At 33.5% G+C, this 21336-nt stretch overlaps 2 protein-coding genes across 7 annotated transcripts; one reads left to right on the plus strand and one right to left on the minus strand.

The window, feature by feature from the left end:
* The first annotated feature begins 926 nt into the window (after positions 1-926).
* LOC100811573 (uncharacterized) lies at positions 927-11907 on the plus strand. Of its 3 annotated transcripts, none has more exons than XR_005886261.1 (9): positions 927-1248; positions 1682-2016; positions 2314-2390; positions 2535-2595; positions 4532-4694; positions 9194-9517; positions 9623-9723; positions 9936-10065; positions 11303-11504. XR_005886261.1 is itself a non-coding variant. In NM_001252983.2 (6 exons), exons 1-6 carry the CDS (start codon positions 1083-1085, stop codon positions 11488-11490), a joined length of 990 nt encoding a protein of 329 aa, NP_001239912.1. In that variant the 5' UTR covers positions 927-1082; the 3' UTR covers positions 11491-11907. The 3 variants fall into 3 exon arrangements, 1 of the variants encoding a protein (NP_001239912.1); XR_415795.4 differs by having other exon boundaries at positions 9623-9702; NM_001252983.2 differs by lacking the exons at positions 9194-9517; positions 9623-9723; positions 9936-10065 and having other exon boundaries at positions 11303-11907.
* An 824-nt stretch (positions 11908-12731) lies between these two features.
* LOC100775759 (uncharacterized) lies at positions 12732-18636 on the minus strand. 4 transcript variants are annotated; one of them, XM_014761958.3, is made up of 6 exons: positions 18237-18636; positions 18050-18102; positions 16188-17439; positions 15656-15870; positions 14073-14296; positions 12732-13561 (listed from the first exon to the last, which is right to left on the minus strand). In XM_014761958.3, exons 3-6 carry the CDS (start codon positions 17332-17334, stop codon positions 12850-12852), a joined length of 2298 nt encoding a protein of 765 aa, XP_014617444.1. In that variant the 5' UTR covers positions 17335-17439; positions 18050-18102; positions 18237-18636; the 3' UTR covers positions 12732-12849. The 4 variants fall into 4 exon arrangements, with proteins under 4 accessions (XP_014617444.1, XP_040861328.1, XP_006586988.1 ...); XM_041005394.1 differs by lacking the exon at positions 18050-18102 and having other exon boundaries at positions 18242-18636; XM_006586925.4 differs by having other exon boundaries at positions 18050-18636.
* Between the last annotated feature and the right edge of the window lie 2700 nt (positions 18637-21336).

The raw sequence follows: 21336 nt of genomic DNA on the forward strand, positions 1-21336 counted from the left end.
AAAAAATAAACTTTACTAATCTAAAGTTTGCTATTATCTCATTTACACTGAAATAGAGCTTCTAACATGTGAATATGACATAATATCAACATCTCACTTAATAATTTTTTTCACAATTAAAAGGAATTTTACCTCAAATAGAAACTAGTAATCTTTACTAATTAACTCATTTCAATGACTATTTTAATAAACTATCAATTTGACGCAAAAGAAATGAATTTCAACACCTTTTTTTATTTATTTGTGTTTTTAGTCCCTAATTTACATTTTGATTGGTTAAAGTCTTGGACCTTTTTTCATTTATAACTTTTGAAGTATTACTATTAATTGATGATATAATAACGATGTTGGTTATTTAATGACTTGTGACATCATTAAGTAATTTTTTTATTGATAAATGTTAGTATATTATTTTGTTAGTAAAGGAGTTTGAGACCTTTTTCATTTTTTCTTTTCTTTTAACTAACCGATCCATTTTATATCTCTTACATCATTAAGTAATTGATGATGTTACATTGTGTTTTTAATTTTTTAATCTTTTCATAACAAGATGTTAGACTAATTAATGAGAGATTAAAAATAGTTAACAAAAAAGAAATTACATATAAAGATTCTATTAAATGTTGTAATGATTTGATAAATTAACATTCTATTAAATATTTTTAATGAAGTGATAAATCAATGAGTTGTTAATATTGTTAGTTAATATTGTTATTTGACAATAACATCTAAAGTAACAACAAATTTTTTTTTATCAAAACTTTCACACATCAAAATTTTGATTAGGAATTAAAATTAAAAATTCAAAAAAGTTTAGGATAAAAAAATAGTAGTTTTTTTTTAAATAGATTGGATAACAAGATTGAGGATAGACCCAAACCCGGATGCAAATTGTACGGATCCGGAATGGCCTTGTCCATTCACCCAAACAAGGAAGCCTCGTTCTCAAGCCATAGTCCGTAGTATCCTAAACCCTGGTTTGGTTACAAAGTCTTGTTTGTTGTAGCGAACAAACCTTCCCCTTTCAGCATTCAGTTTTGAGTTCACCCATCACAGTTTTCTTCTTCTTCTTCTTCTTGTGCATGGCAACTGAACCGAGTGAGAGCACACAAAGGAACACCCTTGTCGTTAGAAAGCCATGTTTTGGCCTCCCAACAGGTTGCCCTCAATGCCTCTCTGCTTACATTTTTCTCAAGCTCTCTCAAGTTCCCTTCAACTTGGATTACCACCCTAACTACCCTGATTCTGGTAAACCTCAATCTTGATCTCTTTTATGTTTAGAAAAGAAAATTTGATTATTTATTTACTATAAGTATAATAGCCCCTTTATTTATTTTTCTTCAAAGTTTAGGCCTTTTAGCCATTTGATTGCATTTGAGGCTTCTGGGTGGGTAATCGTACTTACATTCACACCCCATCTGATGAAGTTTCTTTCTTTTTACTATTTTTGTTCTTTTTTCGCATATGGGTGTTTGAATTTGTTTGATTTTATGTTTTTTTTATGAATTTTATTTTGATTGTGTTTGAGGCTTTTTGGTGGGGTAATCTTACTTACATTCCCACCCCATCTGATGAATTTCCTTTCTTTTTGCTATTTTTGTTCCTTTTTTGCATAAGGGTGGTTGAATTTGTTTGACTTTATGTTTTTTTTTCTTTGTGGCTGTGTTTTGTGGTGTTTTAGATCAGATTCCTTACTTTGAGGATGGTGATTCTGTGACATACAATAATGAGAAGGAGGGGATCATTGAGTGCTTGAAAAGGAATGTGGGTGGTGATTTAGATAGTGAGGTTTCTTCTCTCCCTGATTGGATACCAACCAAAGTGATGGCCACCACTTGGCTTGCTGATGCACTTGAGTATGAACTGTGGGTGGGATGTGATGGTTCCTCTGCTTATAGCATCTATTATTCTGATCTTCCCTGGCCTATCGGCAAGGTTCTCTTTTGGAAGAAAGCTTATTGGGTAAAGCAGAAACATGGGATAAGTGAAGAGAATGTAGAAGTAAAGGAAGAAGAGGTTAGTTACTTAGTTGCTCTTGATACTTGCTCTGATGACACTTGAGAGACTATGAAAAGTTCTTTGTTCTGTTCCATTATAGGATTTTTTTATTAGTTTCTTACCTTACCTTTCATACATTGAGGGAGCTTATCAAGTGAGAATATGAGAGGTAAGAGGATGGACGATCGAGATTGTTTTAATTAGCATCCATATGCATTTGCTCCCCTCACCTCTCACGCTCTCACTAATATGCTCCCATTATACATACATTCTATGTGATTTTGGTAATCGTATGTAGCTGTTTTTGGTCAACAGATTTATGGGAGAGCAAACTCTGCATATGATGCTCTGTCGACTTGGTTAGGGGAACAAAACTACCTTTTTGAAAACAGGTGACTCTGCTGGTGATGTTATATGTCAAATTATACATTGTTGGAGCAATATGTGCTACTATTTTTGGTTCTTTTCATGTCGAGATCTAATTTTGACTTTGAACTCCTGGCAATGTATTCACATGTTTTATTCTGTTTATGCAGGCCATCGAGCTTGGATGCTATTTTTCTTGCACATGCATTAGTTGTTCTTCAAGCTTTACCTGTGAGTTATATTATCAATCATGCCATGATTCTGATATATAATTTTTTTAAGATAGCATGAATACTCTGCAACTAATGGGATGTCTACTTGGGTGAGAAGTCCCCAGTTGATAAGAATTGGACAAAGAATCTGCGTTGTGGACTTGTGGTATATTGGTATGAGTCCAAAGGAACTCACAAGCGCTAGCATTTATTTGACTGATGATTTGCTTTAACATAGGAAAGATTTATAATCAGTGAATCTGTAAGTACCAGAGTTTGGACCCCAGAATTGTTGAGCACAAGTCTAATAATAGGACTAGTAAAGTAATTCATGGTTAAGCAAACTTACAGCTGAGTTGAGTATGTGATGAAAGATGAACAGCCAGCCAGAGTTTTAAAGTTGCAGTGGTGGGTGGCCAGTGGGCTTCATGAAAAGCTAATATTTTTTTGTGGTGCTGTAAATTTGATTGCTTGAACTGAGTGTAATTGGTGTCTTGCTGATACCTTATTGTCCCCTAACATTCACTGCCATAGATCATTGCTGGTCTTACATCTAGTTTGATAGGAACGTTGTTACCACAAATTGTGCCTGAAAACATTTCTTCGTTTCATCCACTCAGCATACATCATGTCTGTTACATCCTCCTTGATTCCTCCAATCACTTTGTAAGATAGATACAAGATATTAAGATACTTCAACTTCGCAACTGATTTTATGACGTTCTCTCCAAATTTACACCTACAAAACATTGCTGACTTGCTTCTTGCTGAACTTATATTCCATATGCACCTTCTTACTCTTAATGAAAAACCCTTAATTTCAAAACTTTTCTCCATATCTCAACTTTATAATTTCCTTCTTCTCTTAACTCATCAGCCAGGACTGTATCATTTGCAAAAAAATGCACATTATTAACTTGCTCTTGAATGTTCTTAGTATGTCATTACTAAGGTAAAAAGTTATGGACTAAAAGTGAATTCTCAGTGCCATAGAAATTTCCATTACCTAGTAATTATATGAAAGAAAGATACATATACAGAAGAGGGGTTATGATTAGGAATCCAGCTAGAAAGTATCACTATATAAAGTATGTCAAAGAGTTTTGATACCTAATTTTGATGTGTAATGAAGAGAATTGTTTATTTATGCTGAAGGAATTAATGTTATAGAAGATCTTATCGAAAAAGGGACCTAGGGCACCTGGCTTGCAAGTCCTACCTAGTTGGATCAGGGAGGAAGGGGGATTTAATATATGCAGCATTACCCCTGAAAGCCAAGAGGCCGTTTCCAAAATGTGAACCCATTCACAAGGCAGCAACCTTACCATTGCACCAAGGCTTGCCCTTAATTATAAGTTCTCTAAATCTAAAAAACACTATTTCTGGAAACAATTAAAGAATGGGCATAAACTGTCAGTTTGCCTGCCAACTTCAATTTCACCTTTCTTTGCTTGATGTTATTATCATGTGTTAGGACTAAAGATGTAATATTATTTTTAGGCTGCAATCAGCTCTATTTGGAAGTTTTTGGACTTTAATACTTGTCTTTGGTATAAGAAATGCAAGAAAAAAATATAAAAAGTGTTGTAAACAAAGAGCATTGCAAATGGGAGATTGATTATTTGTTATTCATTGTTTCTTTTGTGTTGGGAAATGTTATTCTTGAAGCATAACTAGATACTGGGAAATACTCTTGAATGAGGAACTCATGCAATTAATGCTGCCTCAAAAGTGTTGTAGTCCTTTTAGTTGTTTTTGCATTGTTCTACCCTTGAGATTCTTGACTTCTCCACTTAATGAACATCATAAATCATATGTTTTACCTTTTCCATTTTTGCTCCCGAGCTAAGTGCTATTGTGTAACTGGCTGGCGGCAATTGTTTACTAGAAGCACTGGGAATTAAATTTTTGAGGCAAATTTTTTAACTTCTGTTCCTGCATTTATTTACTACCAGGAATCATCAATTTTGCGGACCAATTTTTTGGAACATGCCAATTTAGTGAGATATGTGCAACGATGTAAGACAGAACTTATAGTAGCTGGTACTTCTGCTTCCAATGATCCATATTTTCATGCAGACCCATCATCATCAGCTTCTAGAGGTCGTTCAACTTCAAGTAAGATATTTTTAGGATTTTATTTGATTGATTTCCTTGACAAGTGTAACCAGTGCATATTTCTTTTCCTTTTACTTTAAATCACTTCGACTGAACTGCTCCCTCTCTCTGTTTGAATTGCTTGTAGTAATGATTTTACTAGAATACAGTGTGTTGGAATATGCTGGCTTGATATTCTAGTTCTAGCAATAGGATAGTATCGTTCATATAACTACTTTGAAATATTCCTGGTATGGACTGGAATATTCTGAAATGTGTAGGTTTCCAGTTGCTGAGTGTTATAGGAATGAGTTGAGTATTCTTTCAACTTTTCTTGATGTGGAATTTCATGATAATTAGTTGCCATACTTGTGGAACAAATGAAACAAGCTATGAACATGATGAATGATTCTAGGTTTGTGATCTTATTCTCTGATCATATGCTTTGCATACTATGAGTTCCCTTTTAATTTCCTCTAATATCTTCCTTGGTCTTCCTTCTACCCCATACAAACTGCTCTCCTCATTGGTCCCTCTAGTGACCTTTTTTGCACTTGTCATAATCACCTTAATCGATTTTCTGTAGTTTTTTCTTCAATAAGTGCCACATCAATTTCTCCTCTATAACATCATTTTGTATTTTGTCCTTTATTGTTGGACCAAACATCTTTTTTAACATTTATTTTTGTTATTCCCACCTTTTCTCATCCCTTTAAAGCTCAACATTCACTACCGTAGAGTATAGCTGGTCATATTGCAGTATAATAAACTGTCCTTTTAGCTTGGTAGGTACTTTGCAGTCACAAACATACATTTAGGGATAATCTTTTGTATGTCCTTGGTAAGCACATCAAAGACTAGACTAAGCAAGTAAAAACTCAAGGTTGAACTCTAATGTGAACCTATCCTTGTTGGAAAGTTAAAGGTCTTGCTTCTAGGAGTTCTCACACTAGTAGTTATTACATTATACATTGGCTTGTATTGCTGTGATATAAGTCACACGAGCACCTTTCTTTTCCAAAGCCTTCTACAGCACTTCTCTTGGCACTTTATCATACTATTTTTTCAAGTCAATAAAAACCATATGTAAGCCTCTTTCTTTGCTATGGTACCATTTCATCAACCCTCATAGAAGGTAAATAACTTTACATGTAGACCATTCTGGGATAAATCTTAGTTTCTTTGCTAGCCCATATTCACCCTTCATATGCTTTGCATCATAAAACTTAAAAATAAATGTGCATGCTAGTTGCATTTGATTTGATGCTCTAAGAAGCCATGCAAGCTTTGTCCTGTGTAAATAGAATAAGAAAATATGATTCTATTCTATTTATATAGGAAAATGTGAGGTTTCATTTCAGAATGCTCACTATGAAGTATGAAGTAGTGTAAGTTTTATAGCAGAAAAACTATAATAAACAAAGTAGAAGAGAGACAATATGTATGTGGAGGAAATAGAATGATTTTATTCTAAATCAAATTGTTCTGAGCAGCAATACAATAAATAATAAATTAAAAGCAAAACAGAAACTAATCACATAACAAGATTTCAGCAAAACAGAAAATTAAAACTGACTTGCTCCTAAAGTATATAAACCACTTATTGACTAGGCTAATCCATAACTGAAACAAAGAAAAACAAATAAAATATGCAGTTACAAAAGTAATTTAAAAAATTTAAACAATCCTTGCTTTAGGAATTGTAAACTCCAATTCTTTGCCTTAAGAGTTCAAATTTGTTGATAGGCAGTGGCTTTGTAAACATGTCAGCCAGTTGATCTTTAGACTTGTAGTAAATTAAGTTCACTTCTCCACTTTGCTGCATCTCTCTCAAAAAATAGAGCTTGATGTTGAAATGTTTAGTCTTCCCATGATACACTGGATTGTTTGCAATAGTAATGGCTGCCTAGTTGTCAACAAAGATTCCAGTTTTGTTCTTCTCCTGCAAAAATAAATGACATAGAGTCTTCTTCAACCATAAATCTTGATTTACCGCTACTGTTGCTGCTATGAATTCAGCCTCAGCAGTGGATTGTGCTACAATCCCTTGCTTCTTTGTGCACCATGAGAAAACTCCTGAGCCTAGGCTGAAAGAGTATCCTGAAGTGCTCTTCATGTCATCAACGGATCCAACCTAATCACTATCAGAGAATCCATACAACTTGAATTCTTGACACTTCTCAAATTTGACACCATAATCAATAGTGCCCTTAACATACCTCAATATTCTCTTTGTTGCTTTTAAATGTATTTCACTTGCACAATGCATAAAACGAGACAAGAGACTTACAACAAATAGAATGTCTGACCTTGTTGCAATGAGATACATTGGACATCCAATCAAGCTCCTATAATATCCTTCATCAATTTTATCAGCACCATCTTCCTTGCTGAACTTCTCCTTTTGATTCATTGGTGTGCTAACAGATTTGCATTCCTCCATTTGAAACTTCTTCAAAATTTCTTTTGCTTATTTCCTTTGATAGATTAACACTTTGTTCTGACTTTGCTTGATCTCAATTCCAAGAAAATAAGTCATGAGACCAAGATCAATCATTTCAAAAGCTTGCATCATTTCTTGCTTGAACTCCTCAACTAGTCTTGCATCATCTCCAGTTACTAAAAGATAATCAACATTGAGAGAAACTATGAGAAAGTTATTTCCCTTATTTTTCACATAAAGAGTGGACTCAGATAAGCTTTTTGCAAAGCCTATGCTCAATAGGTGATCATTTATCTTGCTATACCAGGCCCTTGGTGCTTGTTTTAGGCCATAGAAAGCCTTTTTGAGAAGATAAACTTTATCTTCTTTACCTTGCTTCACGAATCCTTCTGGCTGCTCTACATATATTTCTTCTTGTAGTTCTCTGTTTAAAAAAGCTGATTTGACATCTAGTTGGAATATTTTCTAGCCATTTTGCGCAGCCACTGCTAGCACCAATCTAATTGTATCTAATCTGGACACTGGAGCAAAAGTGTCAGAATAATCAACACAAAAAATTTGTGCATACCCTTTAACTACTAGTCTAGCTTTGTGCTTGTTGATTGAGCAATCTGCATTAAGCTTTGTTCTAAAAACCCATTTAACTCCAATGACTTTTCTACCTTTAGGCCTATCAACAAATTCCCGTGTTTTGTTTTTCTGTATCATGGACATTTCCTCCTCCATTGCAACTTTCCATTTTAGATCCTTTTGTGCTTCCTCACAGCTAGCAGGTTCACAAATTGCTACATTACATCTTTGATAAACATCAGAAAGCAGTCTTTTGCCTCTGACTGGAGGGTTATCTTCTAATTCATCTTGCAACAACTTTGTTCTTTGCTGGCCAGGATGATTATCATTAATGTTGTCAAATAGTTCAATTGTTCTTTGTGAGTTGTCCCATTTACATTGCTGAGCTTCATTGAAGTGCACATCTCTAGTAACAGTCATCTTTCCAGTTTGAGGATGATACACTTTGTAGGCTTTTGAAACTGAACTGTAACCCACAAAGATGCCCGAAATTGCCTTTTTGTCAAGTTTGTCATGCTTAACCTGTGCAAAACAAACTCAACCAAACGCTTTAAGAAAAGTTAGTGAAGGCTTATAGCCATACCAGACTTCAAATGGAGTTTTATCCTTCAAGACTTTGGTTGGAAGCCGATTTTGCAGAAAAAACTGTTGTGTTAGCTACCTCCGCCCAAAATGTTTTAGGCAACTCCTTCTCATGCAACATGCATCTAGCCATCTCCATCACCGATTTGTTTCTCTTTTCACTAACCCCATTTTGCTCTGGAGTGTAGGGGGCTGTGAGTTGATGTTCAATTCTAGCTTCTTCACAAAATTGATTAAATTTTGCTGATGTATACTCTTTCCGATTATCAGATCTTAGACATTGAATCTTGCAGGCACTTTGAGTTTCCACCATTTTCTTGAACTTCACAAATACTTCAGCCACTTCATGCTTGAATTTCAAGAAAAAAATCCAGCACATTCTTGTAAAGTCATCTATGAAAAGAATAAAGTAGAGACTACCTTGTAGTGATTATGTTCTTTGATGTCTTGCCACATCAGTGTGAATTAGCTGCAACTTTTGAGAGGCTCTCCAAGCTGATTTGGGGAATGATTCTGTTTTGTTTACCAAATTGACAAGCATTACAGTTTGGCAAACTATCAGAAAGTGTTGGTAGACCTTTTGACATGTCCCTTTTTTTTATGTTTAGCATTATTTCAAGATGGCAATGACCAAGTCTCTTGTGCCAGAGTTCCGTGGGTGTGACTTGAGTGAAATAGGTTGCATGCTCCTCCTCTGTTGGATCAAATGAGAAGCTTTTACCTCTCATTTTAACCCTTAGAACTTCCCGGCCAGCAATGTCATAGATAAGGCAGTGTTGATGTTCAAAGGACACTTTAAATCCCTTTTTAATCAACTGACCTACACTTAGCAAGTTTTGATCAATATCAGGTACATAAAGAACATCTGATATTATTTTGGTACCTGAACACATTGAAATTGCAATGATTCCTTTTCCTTTTGCAGAAATATAGCCACCATTCCCAATTCTGACCTTTGAGACATTAGTTGGCTTCAAATCCTTGAATAGAGTCTTATCATATGTCATGTGGTTCGTACAACCACTATCAATCAACCAACATTCAGAACTACTCCTCATTGAATAGCATGTTGCAGCAAAAATATAATCTTCCTCCTGCTCAACAACTTGGGCATTGGCTTCATGCTGCTGAAATTTGCTTCTACAAATTATAGCTTCGTGTCCAAGTTGATTGCACTTGATGCACTTTGCGTCTGGTCGTTTCCAACATTTGTATGGTGGGTGACCCAATTTTCCGCAATGCTGACAAGGTGGATAGTTTTTCTTTTTACCCTTACTTTTGTTTTGGTTGTTTGCACTATTTTCATTGCTTGTTGGTTGGTTCTTCTTGACATATTTCTTTCTACTGGATTCAGCATGATGGTGCTTGGTTGGTAAAGCACCTTCAACTGCACAGTCTTGTCTCATCAACCTCTGCTGCTCTTGGGACTGCATGGTACTTACAAGTTCTGCCAATGTAATCTTTGATAGATCCTTATTATTTTCCAATGAAGCAATAGAAACTTCAAATTTTTCAGGGACAGTCACCAGTATTTTCTGAACTATTCTTGAATCAAAAAATTCTGAACCTAGCAACCTCACCTTGTTAGCAATGCTAAGAAGTTTGTTTGCATACTCCTTGATTGTTTTTGACTCCTTTATTTTTTGCATCTCAAATTCTCTAATCAGATTCATGGCTTGCATTCCCTTGATCCTTTCATCTCCTTCATATTCATCCTTGAGGAAATTCCAAACTTCGAATGCTGATTTGATTGTCATGATTCTGGTGAAAATGTCTTGTGAAACAGCAGCAAATAAGGTAGCCTTTGCCTTTGACTTTCTAGTTTTCCTATCCTTTTGATTTTTAATCTGAGCCATAGTTGGATTGACTGGTAAAGGAAGAACTTCGTAGTCTTCCTCAACTACTTCCCAGAGATCATTTGCCTCCAGGTGAGCCTCCATTCTTGTTGCCCAGATGTGATAATTATCACCATCAAACACAGGCGGTGCTAGTGCTGTGTAAGGAGTTTCAGAATCCATCTATTTGATGAATTGAAGCAAAGTTTATAGGCGTTGTTTTTTTTTTTTTTGTGTGTGGGTTGTACTGTGTTCATTCACAGGTTCTTCTAAGAAAAAAACTCTTGATACCAATTGTAAGTTTTATAGCAGAAAAACTATAATAAACAAAGAAGAGAGACAATACGTATGTGGAGGAAATAAAATGATTTTATTCTGATCAAATTGTTCTGAGTAGCAATACAATAAATAATAAATTAAAAGCAAAACAAAAATTAATCACATAACAAGATTTCAGCAAAACAAAAAATTAAAACTGACTTGCTCCTAAAGTATATGAACCACTTATTGATTAGGCTAATCCATAACTGAAACAAAGAAAAACAAATAAAATATGCAGTTACAAAAGTAATTTAAACAAATTTAAACAAGTAGTTTATATAAGTTTAGTCAAATGCACCTAAAGGCATGCCTAAGGTGCTGAGGCAAGGTGCCAGAAGGGGTCAACACCTCTTGTTGGTTGAGGTGCACCTTTCTGTTTCAGAAATAGCATGCATCTAGCATTTTGTTGATAAATTTAAAAAATAAGTCCAGTCATCTTGGTAATGGAGATGCTAAATGGCTAAAATACTCAGAAAATTAAATGGTAACTGTGTGTTTGGGAATAGGTTTAATAACTTGAACATTTGAACTTTTTATTTTACTATGAATGTTTATTATATTATGCTTGTTCACTTAGTTCATATTGAAATACAAAATACAAAATAGTCAGACATTTTACTGTTCATTCCTTTTTTTGACATTAACTCCTTGAATTAATTTGTTGTCTCCAAGGCACCGATACCCTCGTGTGCCTTAAATTCATCTTTCACCTCTTTTTTCTATTTATGATGCTTCTTTAGTTTTTGGAATAAAAAGTATTTGTTCCACTGTTAATAAATACTAGTTAATAGTTATGTGAAAAAAAAGTTTCATTTGCTATTTTAAGATCATATATTCTGTCATTGTTAATGTAGTTTGATTTGTCATTTTTTTCTTAGGTTCAAAGCCCAAGACTAAACCCAAAAGGCAGCCGCCAACAAAGGAGGAGAAAACCTTGAGAAGAAGGGCTAAATATTTTGTGGTAGCACAGCTAGTTGCTGTTGTTCTTTTCGTCAGTGTCTTGTCTGGATATAGAAATAATGCTGCTGACATGGAGTTAGACAATGACGACTTGGGCTATGAATGAAAATACATTCATTTGTTTATCTTCTCAATGACAAAGCCTAGGCTGACTGCATGTTGAAGATGCATCCCCGTTTCTTGTGTATGATCCAAATATAGAAGCACGGAAAATTATCATTCACTTCAAAATTTCCTATCATAGGATCCATTTTGATAATTTTTTAAGAGTAGTAGCTTTACATTTTCATTGGAATATGGTGCAGGTTTTTTACTTGTGGTAAATGAACCTTGGTTTGAGAGGATCTATGGGTCTGTTAGCCTTGTGCATGTAAATTTTGGGAGGGGTATGTTTACAATTATCTTGTGCTGTTGTGCATACTGTCAGATGGAGATGCCAAATATATCAGTCCTTTTATGAGAGACAAGCCTACGAAGGATAAGTAACAAATAAAATTAATTTGAAATGGATTTATTGTACCAAGAAAGATCACATTTGAATTCTCCAGGATGATTTTTTTAGTTGCATGAACTAAGTCTCTTTTTTAGTTGTATGAACTAAATTTTAGTAGATTAAGTAGAGATTATAATCACGATATATGTCAAATTAAACCAGTGGTCAATATATCTTTTATTTGTTTGATTTGGAGGAGTTAATCCCATTTGATAAAAATATTGCTATTCTGTAACAGGGAAATGGTAGAATTTAGTTAGAATTATTTAATCAAATGTGTTTTGTTTTAATAAAGTCACGATGGAAAATGTGTTATTACTATGTGTGCTTGATTTTACCTTTAAAAATTGATTAAGTCAAAATTGATTTTAGATAAACTTTTATATATTTAGTTTTATGTTAGAAAAAAGTTCTAACATTATTTTAGATTCATAATTAATTTTAAATTAAAATAATTTTGGATAAATTTTATATTGTATTAAAAATTTTATGCTAAATTTTACGCTTAACACACTTTTATAATAAAAATATTTAAATGTAAATAACATTCACTTTAAAACTAATTTAATAAAATTAATTAAAGTCAAAATCAATTTTAAGATCGCTCGTCTAAAATTCCAAACACTTTAGCATTACCCAAGAAAAAAAATCAATTGGAGTCTCACAGCAAAACGTGTGTTGTCATCAAGATATAAGAGGGAGAGGCCTTACAAAATTGGTATAGGCATGAGGGAGAGTTATCTGCCTTTTAAAAAAATGCTAGTTGAAATTAATTGAGGGAAGCTAGGGATTTAATGTGGCTGCAGGAGAAGGCAGAAACAGAAAAAGAAAAAAGAAAATCCACTTTAACAACATGGGGTGCAATTTCCCTTGCTATTCTACCTTTTGTATTGGTTAGTTAAATACATAATTACATTCTCATACACCCATTTCTAAACAAGCCTAAACTAATTAACACAAAATGTGAGACATTTATGTTCTAGTCTCACTAGAAGTAGTATTTTGACACTTCCCATTGTCCCATTGCTTAACAACTTCATTGTACCCCTCAGAAGAATCCAAAGCAAACTCTGCCAGTGAGCTTATAGCAACAGACATTCCAGCACAAAGCACCTTGATAGCAACTTCAGCCAGTTTCTCTGGAGCCATTACCTCTTCCACCTCACCAACTTCCACCATTTCCATATTCCCATTGCTTTGTTTTGATCCAAATGAGTTTCTCCTAGAATCTTCTCTTAACTGATGTGCATAGAGGGACCCCATTCCAGCTGCAAAAAAGTCTAAGCCATCAAGCACTGCCTTTTCTTGTATTGCATCTAGGCGCCTTGACCACTGAACACATAGTCCAAACAAAGGGTGAGTGCTGCTGGACCTACGGGGAGAGCATGGTAACTTTGATACGTCAGGCTCAAATCTCATGCACCGAAGAAGCCATCCGGTTAGTGCATGAATGTAGGATCTCTGAGAAGTGATCCATGACTCAAAGGCATTTCTCCAGTTCCTTAACTCGAATTCAAGATTGGAGGCTGAACGGGCCAGTCTGTTTGGATCAGTCATTGAAATGGAAGACTGCTTTCTGGCACGTGATTTAGAAGGAGTGCCAGCTAGAAGAATCTTAGCCTCATCTAAGGTTCTCTTCTGTGTCTGATGGCATTCTGCCATCACTTTCCACATCCTTTCCAGCCTGCCATTTGTATAATTGAAGAATCAGCAAGCATAATGTAAGTAACTAAATGCAGTGCCAGTGTGATATAAGATATATCTGCATTTCATAAGGCAGATGTAGGCTCTTTTCTTTTAAATGTTGCTCATGTAGAAAGTAAAATCCAAGAATAGATATCATATATTATGGAGGTCCTAGAAACCTAGACAAGGTATTTGATGGCTCCACTTGGGGTTTTGCTCAGGAAGTTGATGGCATTGAGTGACAAAGGAAAATTCTAACACTAAGTACATCAGCAGGTAATGAAACATTTCAGAAATTCACTATATAAGTCATTCAGAATGACTTTATCAGAAATTGTTATTAGTAGCAAACAAAGTCTAGCAGTCCTATATTTCTTAAAGGATCAAATGAAATTATGAAAACATTCCCAATATGTTTGAAGTCTGAAAATACTGCAAATTATGGCAGAAGGGGGTTTAGTTCATCAAGAAAACAGAGATCTATGTGGGTATTTGACTTTCATACATACCCTTGCACCAATTCAAGAAGTTGGGGATGCAACTCTTTGTCCCTTAGAGTTTCGATTCTCCTTGAAATAGCTTCAATTGAGTGTATTGAAACTGTTATCTGGGTATCTAGTTCTCTAATGGCTGCTCTTGTTTTATCTGCACAAGAGGGGTCCTCTCCTTTTACATCAAGGTTCCTGAGTTGCTTGCATTTCTTTTCATATGCAATTCGGACACGTTCTCCAGACTGTTGCAGAAGAAAGTTGCCACAGTAACTTATAAGTTTCCCAACATTAAAATAAAACTGTATGTGATCACAAGCATAATGAACTGTAACAATAATAAAAAAAAATTAAATTGCACCAAAAGAAAAATAACAGAATATAATTTAAATGGTTGAAGTTGACCTCTGTTGTCATTTTTTCCCAATTCTGTCAAACATCTAACAGAAAGGTTTATGCTCATTACTATTAGTTAGAGGTTATTTTACACATAATGTGGAAGCTGGACCACTTTTATGATTACTCATACACAATTACTTTGCGAAGTTATTTTATCTGCTATTTCTAGTAATAACCATATGTGTATTTGCCATTGATAAATTCATAACATGAGTGAATCATTGATTTTGATCATCCCTCAAGATTAAGAACATAAGAATCCGAAGGATTTTTCTACATGAGGAGTGCTAAAAACACTCTCTAACACACTTCTAACATACATTCTACTCTACTATTGGTTAAAATTTATTGACAACTATAAAATCAGGAGAGAGACTCATTAAATAAGAAATGAGACCCACACAAAAATGTTAATCCAATAAATTTCAACTAATAGTAGAGTGTTAAAAAAAGCGTGCTGCTAGCATTTCTCTTTTCTACTTAGTCTTGGATAATTGAGAAAATGGGCAAAGGACTTAAAGTTCTGAACTGATTACAAGATGGAGCATAAGCACCGGTCTTTTTAGATTATTTTAAGTAGCAATTATATGGGCCATATGTTTGGGGAGGAACAAAACTGTGTTTCATCAAGTTTTGTTGGAAGTTTCAGAGATTTTTTAGCACATGCAGGTACTATCTTGGAAGTGGTCGCGGTTCCATAAAAAAGGCTTTATTTATCCTTTATCTTCTTGGATAAATAATCCAATTCATTGTATAACCGATGCCATGAGAAAATGATTTTGGAGACTGATTCAGCTGTGTTTCACGTCAGGAGCAAGCTCGGAGATAGGTTCCTGTGGCTGTCACGAGAAAATGCTTTCGGGGAGTATGAATTGTAAATTGTTGTGGCTCCTTGCTGGGTTTTCGGGCTTCCTAGAAATAGTTTTCTTTGTTGCAGTACCGGGACTCTTAGCTTTAGTACACACTCAGGATGTTTTCGTTAAGTTTTTTACTTCTTTGTTCTATCTTGATGTATTGTTGTTTCAGGGGTAGCTTGGTACGTCTTGTACCTGCTATCTCTGGTATTAATAACAGATGTTTTGCTTTTGTTAAAAAAAAAAGTAGCAATTATCTGTTTCTAAGAATGTCACCAAAGGGAGCTTCATTGAAATCTTTTTTTAGAAATTTGACTTCCACACAGATATAAGATAAGTTCAGTAACATACCCTGACTTCCTCATAGAGCTTCTTCTCCCATGTATTTAATCTATCCAATGTGGCATGGTGACTACCGGATAACATACAATGTTCCGCTGAGAGATCCTTAGTGCCCTCACCACAACCTTCTGCGCTAGTGCTCGAACAATTCACCAAAAATCTAGATGAAGAAGAGCGTGAAGAAGCTGATCGGAGCAGAGCTACTGGGTTCAACAACTTAGATGCTGCAAACAAAATATAACTCAAATTAATATTTCAGAAAACTTACGACTGAAAGAAACAAGATTAAATAGAATTGAATTGAGGAATTGCAAACATGAAAGTGGATTTCTAGATATATAATACAAGCACATTTTCATAGTGAGATCTCCACCATAAATAAGATTTTTTACAATGGAGTTTATTATCAAACTTGAGGGTGCTCATTGATTATTTTCCATTTATAAGGACTTCACTCATAATTCTGACTGATATGGAAAGCATGAGCATGAAAGTACACTTACAACAGAATGAAAATATAAATTGTTTGTTTCCATCAAACCTGAAAGCTCATTAGATGTCAATAAATACTGAGATTTCTTGGCCTCTAACAATGCTGAGACATCATTGGCTGCATTGCAGACAACTGTGAATTGAGTTTCAAGATCATTGATCACTTCTGCCATGCTTGTTGGCCTTCTGTTTACATAAACAGTAAAACCTGGTGTATCTTCCACAGCTTCTTGTTTACCAATTGTCATTTCCCTATGTCTGGATTCAATATGACCAGCAGCTTCAGCTTTTGATACTTCAAAACTTGCACTACCATGAGCTTGTGAATCTTTGGCATTGTGCTCAGTTTCAGTTTCATCTTCAATGTCTGTTTCTTCCTCCTCCTCTTCCTCCTCCTCCTCCTCCTCATCATCATCATCATTAAAATCTTCAACAATAACTTCTTTGGAAGAATTTATATCGTGCCTAGTTCTTTCTTCTGCTACATTTCTCTTTCCAACACAATCTTCATGTTCAGTTTCATCTTCTTCCAGGTCTGGTATTCCCTCTTCTTCTCTAACCTGCCTAAGTCCTCTGTATTCATCATCCATTGCAGTTTGCTCAATGCTACCTCCAGAAGGATAACCATAACTGTCCAATGATGAAAAAGGGTTCCAAAAGAAATCCCATTGGGAATGAGGTGAAGGGGGAGGGATAGTAGTCCTATTATTGGGAGAGTAAGCAAAAATTGAGGGATTCACTGGTGAGGATTGCATGTTGAAAAATCCATCAATGCCATAGTACGTCTCAACCTGAACCCTTTCCGGGGATTGAGGCCTTTCCTCAACTGAAATTGCTGGGTTACCACCAGGCCTAAGGTAATTCACTTTCAAAGTAGAGTTTGGTCCGATCCCAAACTCAATTGCTCCTGTTGTAGCAAAGGGTTTTGCTGATATGGGAATGAATCCTGAGCCAGTTTTCCTCTTCACAGGCGTGAAAGGTGGGGTGATGACTGTGTCTAATGAGAACTCGCGAGGCTCATCGCCTTCAATGTAATTGCGAAGTGCAGCTGAAACCCTTTTAAGAGATTCTATGTATGCTATGTGTCCCGTGGCAAATTGAGTTCTTTGTTCAACAGCTTGTCTGATGAACTTCTTTCTGTCTTTACAAAGCCGAACTGCCTCTTCATCATCCAACCTTGAATGTGAACATCCCATCTCTTCTCAGTCCCCTATGAATGAATGTCTCAAGCTTGCATTGAAATGGAAACAAAAGGAGAACCTTTCTCTATGTCTCACCAGATTCATAAAGAAATCATAAATCTGTCACCAAAAATAGAGAATTTCAACAACATACTAAAATTCTATCAAGCATGAGTTAACCCAAAAAACAAATATGCATAAGATAATATTATATTTGAAACAAATAAGCCTAACAGTGTTAATGAAGTTTGATGCTTTTCTTCATTTCCAAGCCAGAAGAAGGGTGATGAAAATAAAGGCATGCTTAATACTAACAGAAAACCCTTCCCTCTTATGATTTGCAGAAAACCAAACTATGCTCTACCAGAATGCAAGAAGAAAACACACTGCTTTGCATCTGGGAATTTTTTTTCCAAATGTATAAATTAAAAAGAAAAAGAAAATCAGCTTAAGCCTCTAAGTAGACCAACTTCAAATGAAAAAAAAAGAAGCAAAAACAAAAGGCACACACTAAAGCAGTTGCCAATTAGTTAAATTAACAGAAGAACAAATGTAAAAAAGATAAATATTAATTTAGAAAAATTCATATAGCAATTAATTAAAAGAAAAAACCTATATATATACACACACACACACACAAACACAACATAAGAAGAAAAGAAAAAACAGAAGTGTAAAATACTTTAACAATAAAAGCATAGAAGAGCTGATAAACATAAGAACAGAGTACCCGTTTTCAGGAAGACAAAATTTTCAATGACACCCTTTTTGAATTTCATGCTTCTAACACCCAAAGAAAGTGTATATGTTGGTTACAAGTGGAGAATAACCAGTACAAAGAAAAAAAAAAATGACAAACACATGTTAACATTGGGTTAAGAAGAAAAAAAAGTGAAGGTTAGAAGGGAGAAGCACACCTTACAATGAGGTTGAAGGAAAGCGACAGAGTTTTGATCATGAGGTGTGTGTGGAGAAGGAATCAGTGAGAGAGAGAGAGAGAAGTGTGTGTGAACAGAGAAAGACGTTGAGAAAAAAAAGGCAACGGTCAAAACACAAGGAGGAAGAAAACAAGGTATATTAAAAGGAGAAAAGAGAGAAAGAAAGGAAAAAAAGAGAGACAAACTTAAAAGCTTAGTATCAGATTGAGGTTGCAGAGCTAATAAAGGGAAGAAGGAGAGTGTGACAAGTGAGGGTGACTGCCCTCCATGTTGCACTTATTTTCATGACTGCCACAAGTGAATGATGGACAATTTTTTGGTTGAACCAAAATCACAAATTTTGTTTTTTTACTACTTGGAAATTTTTTGGGGAAAGGGACTGGTCAAAATGTGTCATTAATGGGACCCAACTATATCATATGATCAATAATGTTGTTACCAACAGAGCTATGCAGGTTAGCTACTTAGCTACTGTTGCTTACGGTCAATTTGGTTCAATTAAGTAAGTTTTGTTAAGGGTTGTTTGATGTGAAGAAAAAGTTATGCTTTAAAGTCTTTTAGAAAATTACAAAAAAAAAACATTATTAAACTAATTTGAGATAAAAGTGTGCTAAATATGGTCTCTGAAGTCTGAACTTAAGAACATTTTCAACATTTAGTAATAATAATAATAATAATAATAATAATAATAATAATAATAATAATAATAATAATAATAATAATAATAATAATAATAATAATAATAATAATAATAATAATTTTTTGTATACGTTAATATTCACATTTATTTGATTTAATTATATATATATATATATATATTTTGAATCAAAATTAATTTATAAATATATATACAAGAATTGAGTTATGAATTTAAGCTTGATCTATGGAATTTAAATTTTTTATTGATAAAAGATTCAATATTAATTATAAAGATTGGATAACATGAAAGATTTAATTTAAATAAATTAATAATATAAAAAATTTTCACTTTAGATTTTGAGTTAAACATTTAAAATGAGTAATAACATAACTATTATACTATTCAGCAAAAAAATAAATAAATTATCATACCATCGTATAGCTTTACTTGTTTTTGAATGAATAATATTTGTATTTAAGAATAATTGGAGTGTATAGCCTAAATGTCTAATTAATAATTAGAGCACCCCATTATAATAATACAAAAATTAGTTAAAATACTATATATATATATATATATATATATATATATATATATATATATATATATATATATATATATAAACTATAATAATTTAAGTCATTTGACTCCTTCGCCTTAAATTAATTAGCTAAGTTGATATTGTTTTTCAACTGATAGTAAAAGGAGTTTACTTAATTTAATTTTGTAATACATTTTAGTTTAATTTATTTTGAAAATTTAAATATTTTTATCAATTAGCTTCTAAAGATATATTTTTAAAATAAAACACTATTTTTTTTTTGAAAATAATTTCATCCAAACATAAATACCTCTTTAACTCTTTGATATCTAAATAAGTTGTTTTGTTCATTAAAAAAAGAGAGAATTACTATAACTTTTTAAACGTTATATCACTCAAATGAATTCGCAATAAAAATATGTCTTTATTATATTAAATATCGTAAAACTCAGTTTTTAATAATGTGGTAATACGTAATTATTTGCAAAATAAAAGATTATGTTGACATAATATATTAAACTAATACCCTTAAAAAATAAACTACTTTTAATATCTCTTAAATTATCATTTTGAATATCCAATGACAAATAATTAAGTTAAATGAGTTTGGATTCTCTTGCCCTCGTGCAGGATTTTGCATGTCTCTTGTCACATTTTTTTTCCTGTTCTTTGATTGCTATAATAACCGAGCAACAATTAAAATATTACATGATATAGCCATATGAAAACTCGGCAAAAAGAGAATCCAAATTCAAATACTATCATCAATAAAAGAATGGTCATATTCCTAATTTAAACAACAATTTTTTGATGAAGTTAAAATTCACAATTAATCCCCCCCCCCCCCTAATATTTCACACTTATAAATTTACTTTTAAAAGTTACTAAAATATAAAAATGGTTAGATTGAAACAATTTAACAAGCTGATATTTCACACTTTTATAAATTTATTTTCTCAAAGTTACTAGTAAAGTATAAAGTAAAATAAAGTAACGAGTCGATAGTATAAAGTAAAATAAATAAATAAAATAAAATAAAACAAGCTACAAAATAAGGTAGAAATTTAACAAGTCAATAATATAATATAGATCATAAAAGGTCCTATTTCATTTAAGAAAAATATAGGATATGATGATTTCATATTCTTTTTTTTAAATATAAAAAAATAAAAAAATAATCTTTTAGATTTTCTGGATATTAAGCCGAGTATTAAAGATCACTAACAACCCACATTCTTACGAAGATCTTATTTTCCTCCAAACACCAGCCTAACCATAAGGGACTTCTATTGTTTTTGAAAACAAATATCAAGGACATATCTTTGCAGGCTTACAAATTCTAGATTTTCTAAAAAAACGAAAATAAAGTAAAATGTCTGGGTTCTAAATCATATTCGCATTTTCTAAATGAAGATAACTAAGGTTCCTTGAGGGTGCCTTCGAAAAACTTAGCCGGTCATAATAGATAACATACTTACAAATAGAGGGAAGAACAAAGGGGGGAAGAGAGGGAGATCCGAAGAACACAGGATATTATTGCTCGCAACAAACTATTACAAACAATTTTCTTCTCTTTCTTTCACTATCTTTCTAGTGTCTGTGTGTGTTTACAACTGAGCTTCAAGACTTCTTTTATAGAGAAAGATGAAGTAATCAAACAAAATGCTCCTTCAGTCAAGAATAGTAAAATTACTATTCCTTTACTTTGTCACAAGGCCTATTTTTGCGACAACTGTTTATGAAAAGACTCAATGTCAGAGTCTCAGTAAAAGAAAAGATTCCTATTTCAGACTACAACTATATCTTGGCAGGATGTGTTTTTCTTTTGATTAACTCCTTGATGACTTTTTAACAATAACATTTTCTTCCTCTTCTTGGGAATTTCCGGAGCAGAAAAT

The sequence above is a fragment of the Glycine max genome, chromosome 9 (assembly GCF_000004515.6).
Source record: "Glycine max cultivar Williams 82 chromosome 9, Glycine_max_v4.0, whole genome shotgun sequence".
Lineage (NCBI taxonomy): Eukaryota > Viridiplantae > Streptophyta > Magnoliopsida > Fabales > Fabaceae > Glycine > Glycine max.

Coding starts and splice junctions, on each gene's coding strand:
- LOC100811573 (NM_001252983.2), top strand. CDS start 1,083: ATGGCAACTGAACCGAGTGAGAGCACACAAAGGAACACCCTTGTCGTT. Junction 2,017..2,313: donor TAGAAGTAAAGGAAGAAGAG/GTTAGTTACTTA, acceptor TTTGGTCAACAG/ATTTATGGGAGAGCAAACTC. Junction 2,596..4,531: donor TTGTTCTTCAAGCTTTACCT/GTGAGTTATATT, acceptor ATTTACTACCAG/GAATCATCAATTTTGCGGAC.
- LOC100775759 (XM_041005394.1), bottom strand. CDS start 17,334: ATGGGATGTTCACATTCAAGGTTGGATGATGAAGAGGCAGTTCGGCTT. Junction 15,871..16,187: donor GACATCTAATGAGCTTTCAG/GTTTGATGGAAA, acceptor TTTTGTTTGCAG/CATCTAAGTTGTTGAACCCA. Junction 14,297..15,655: donor AGCTCTATGAGGAAGTCAGG/GTATGTTACTGA, acceptor CTTCTGCAACAG/TCTGGAGAACGTGTCCGAAT.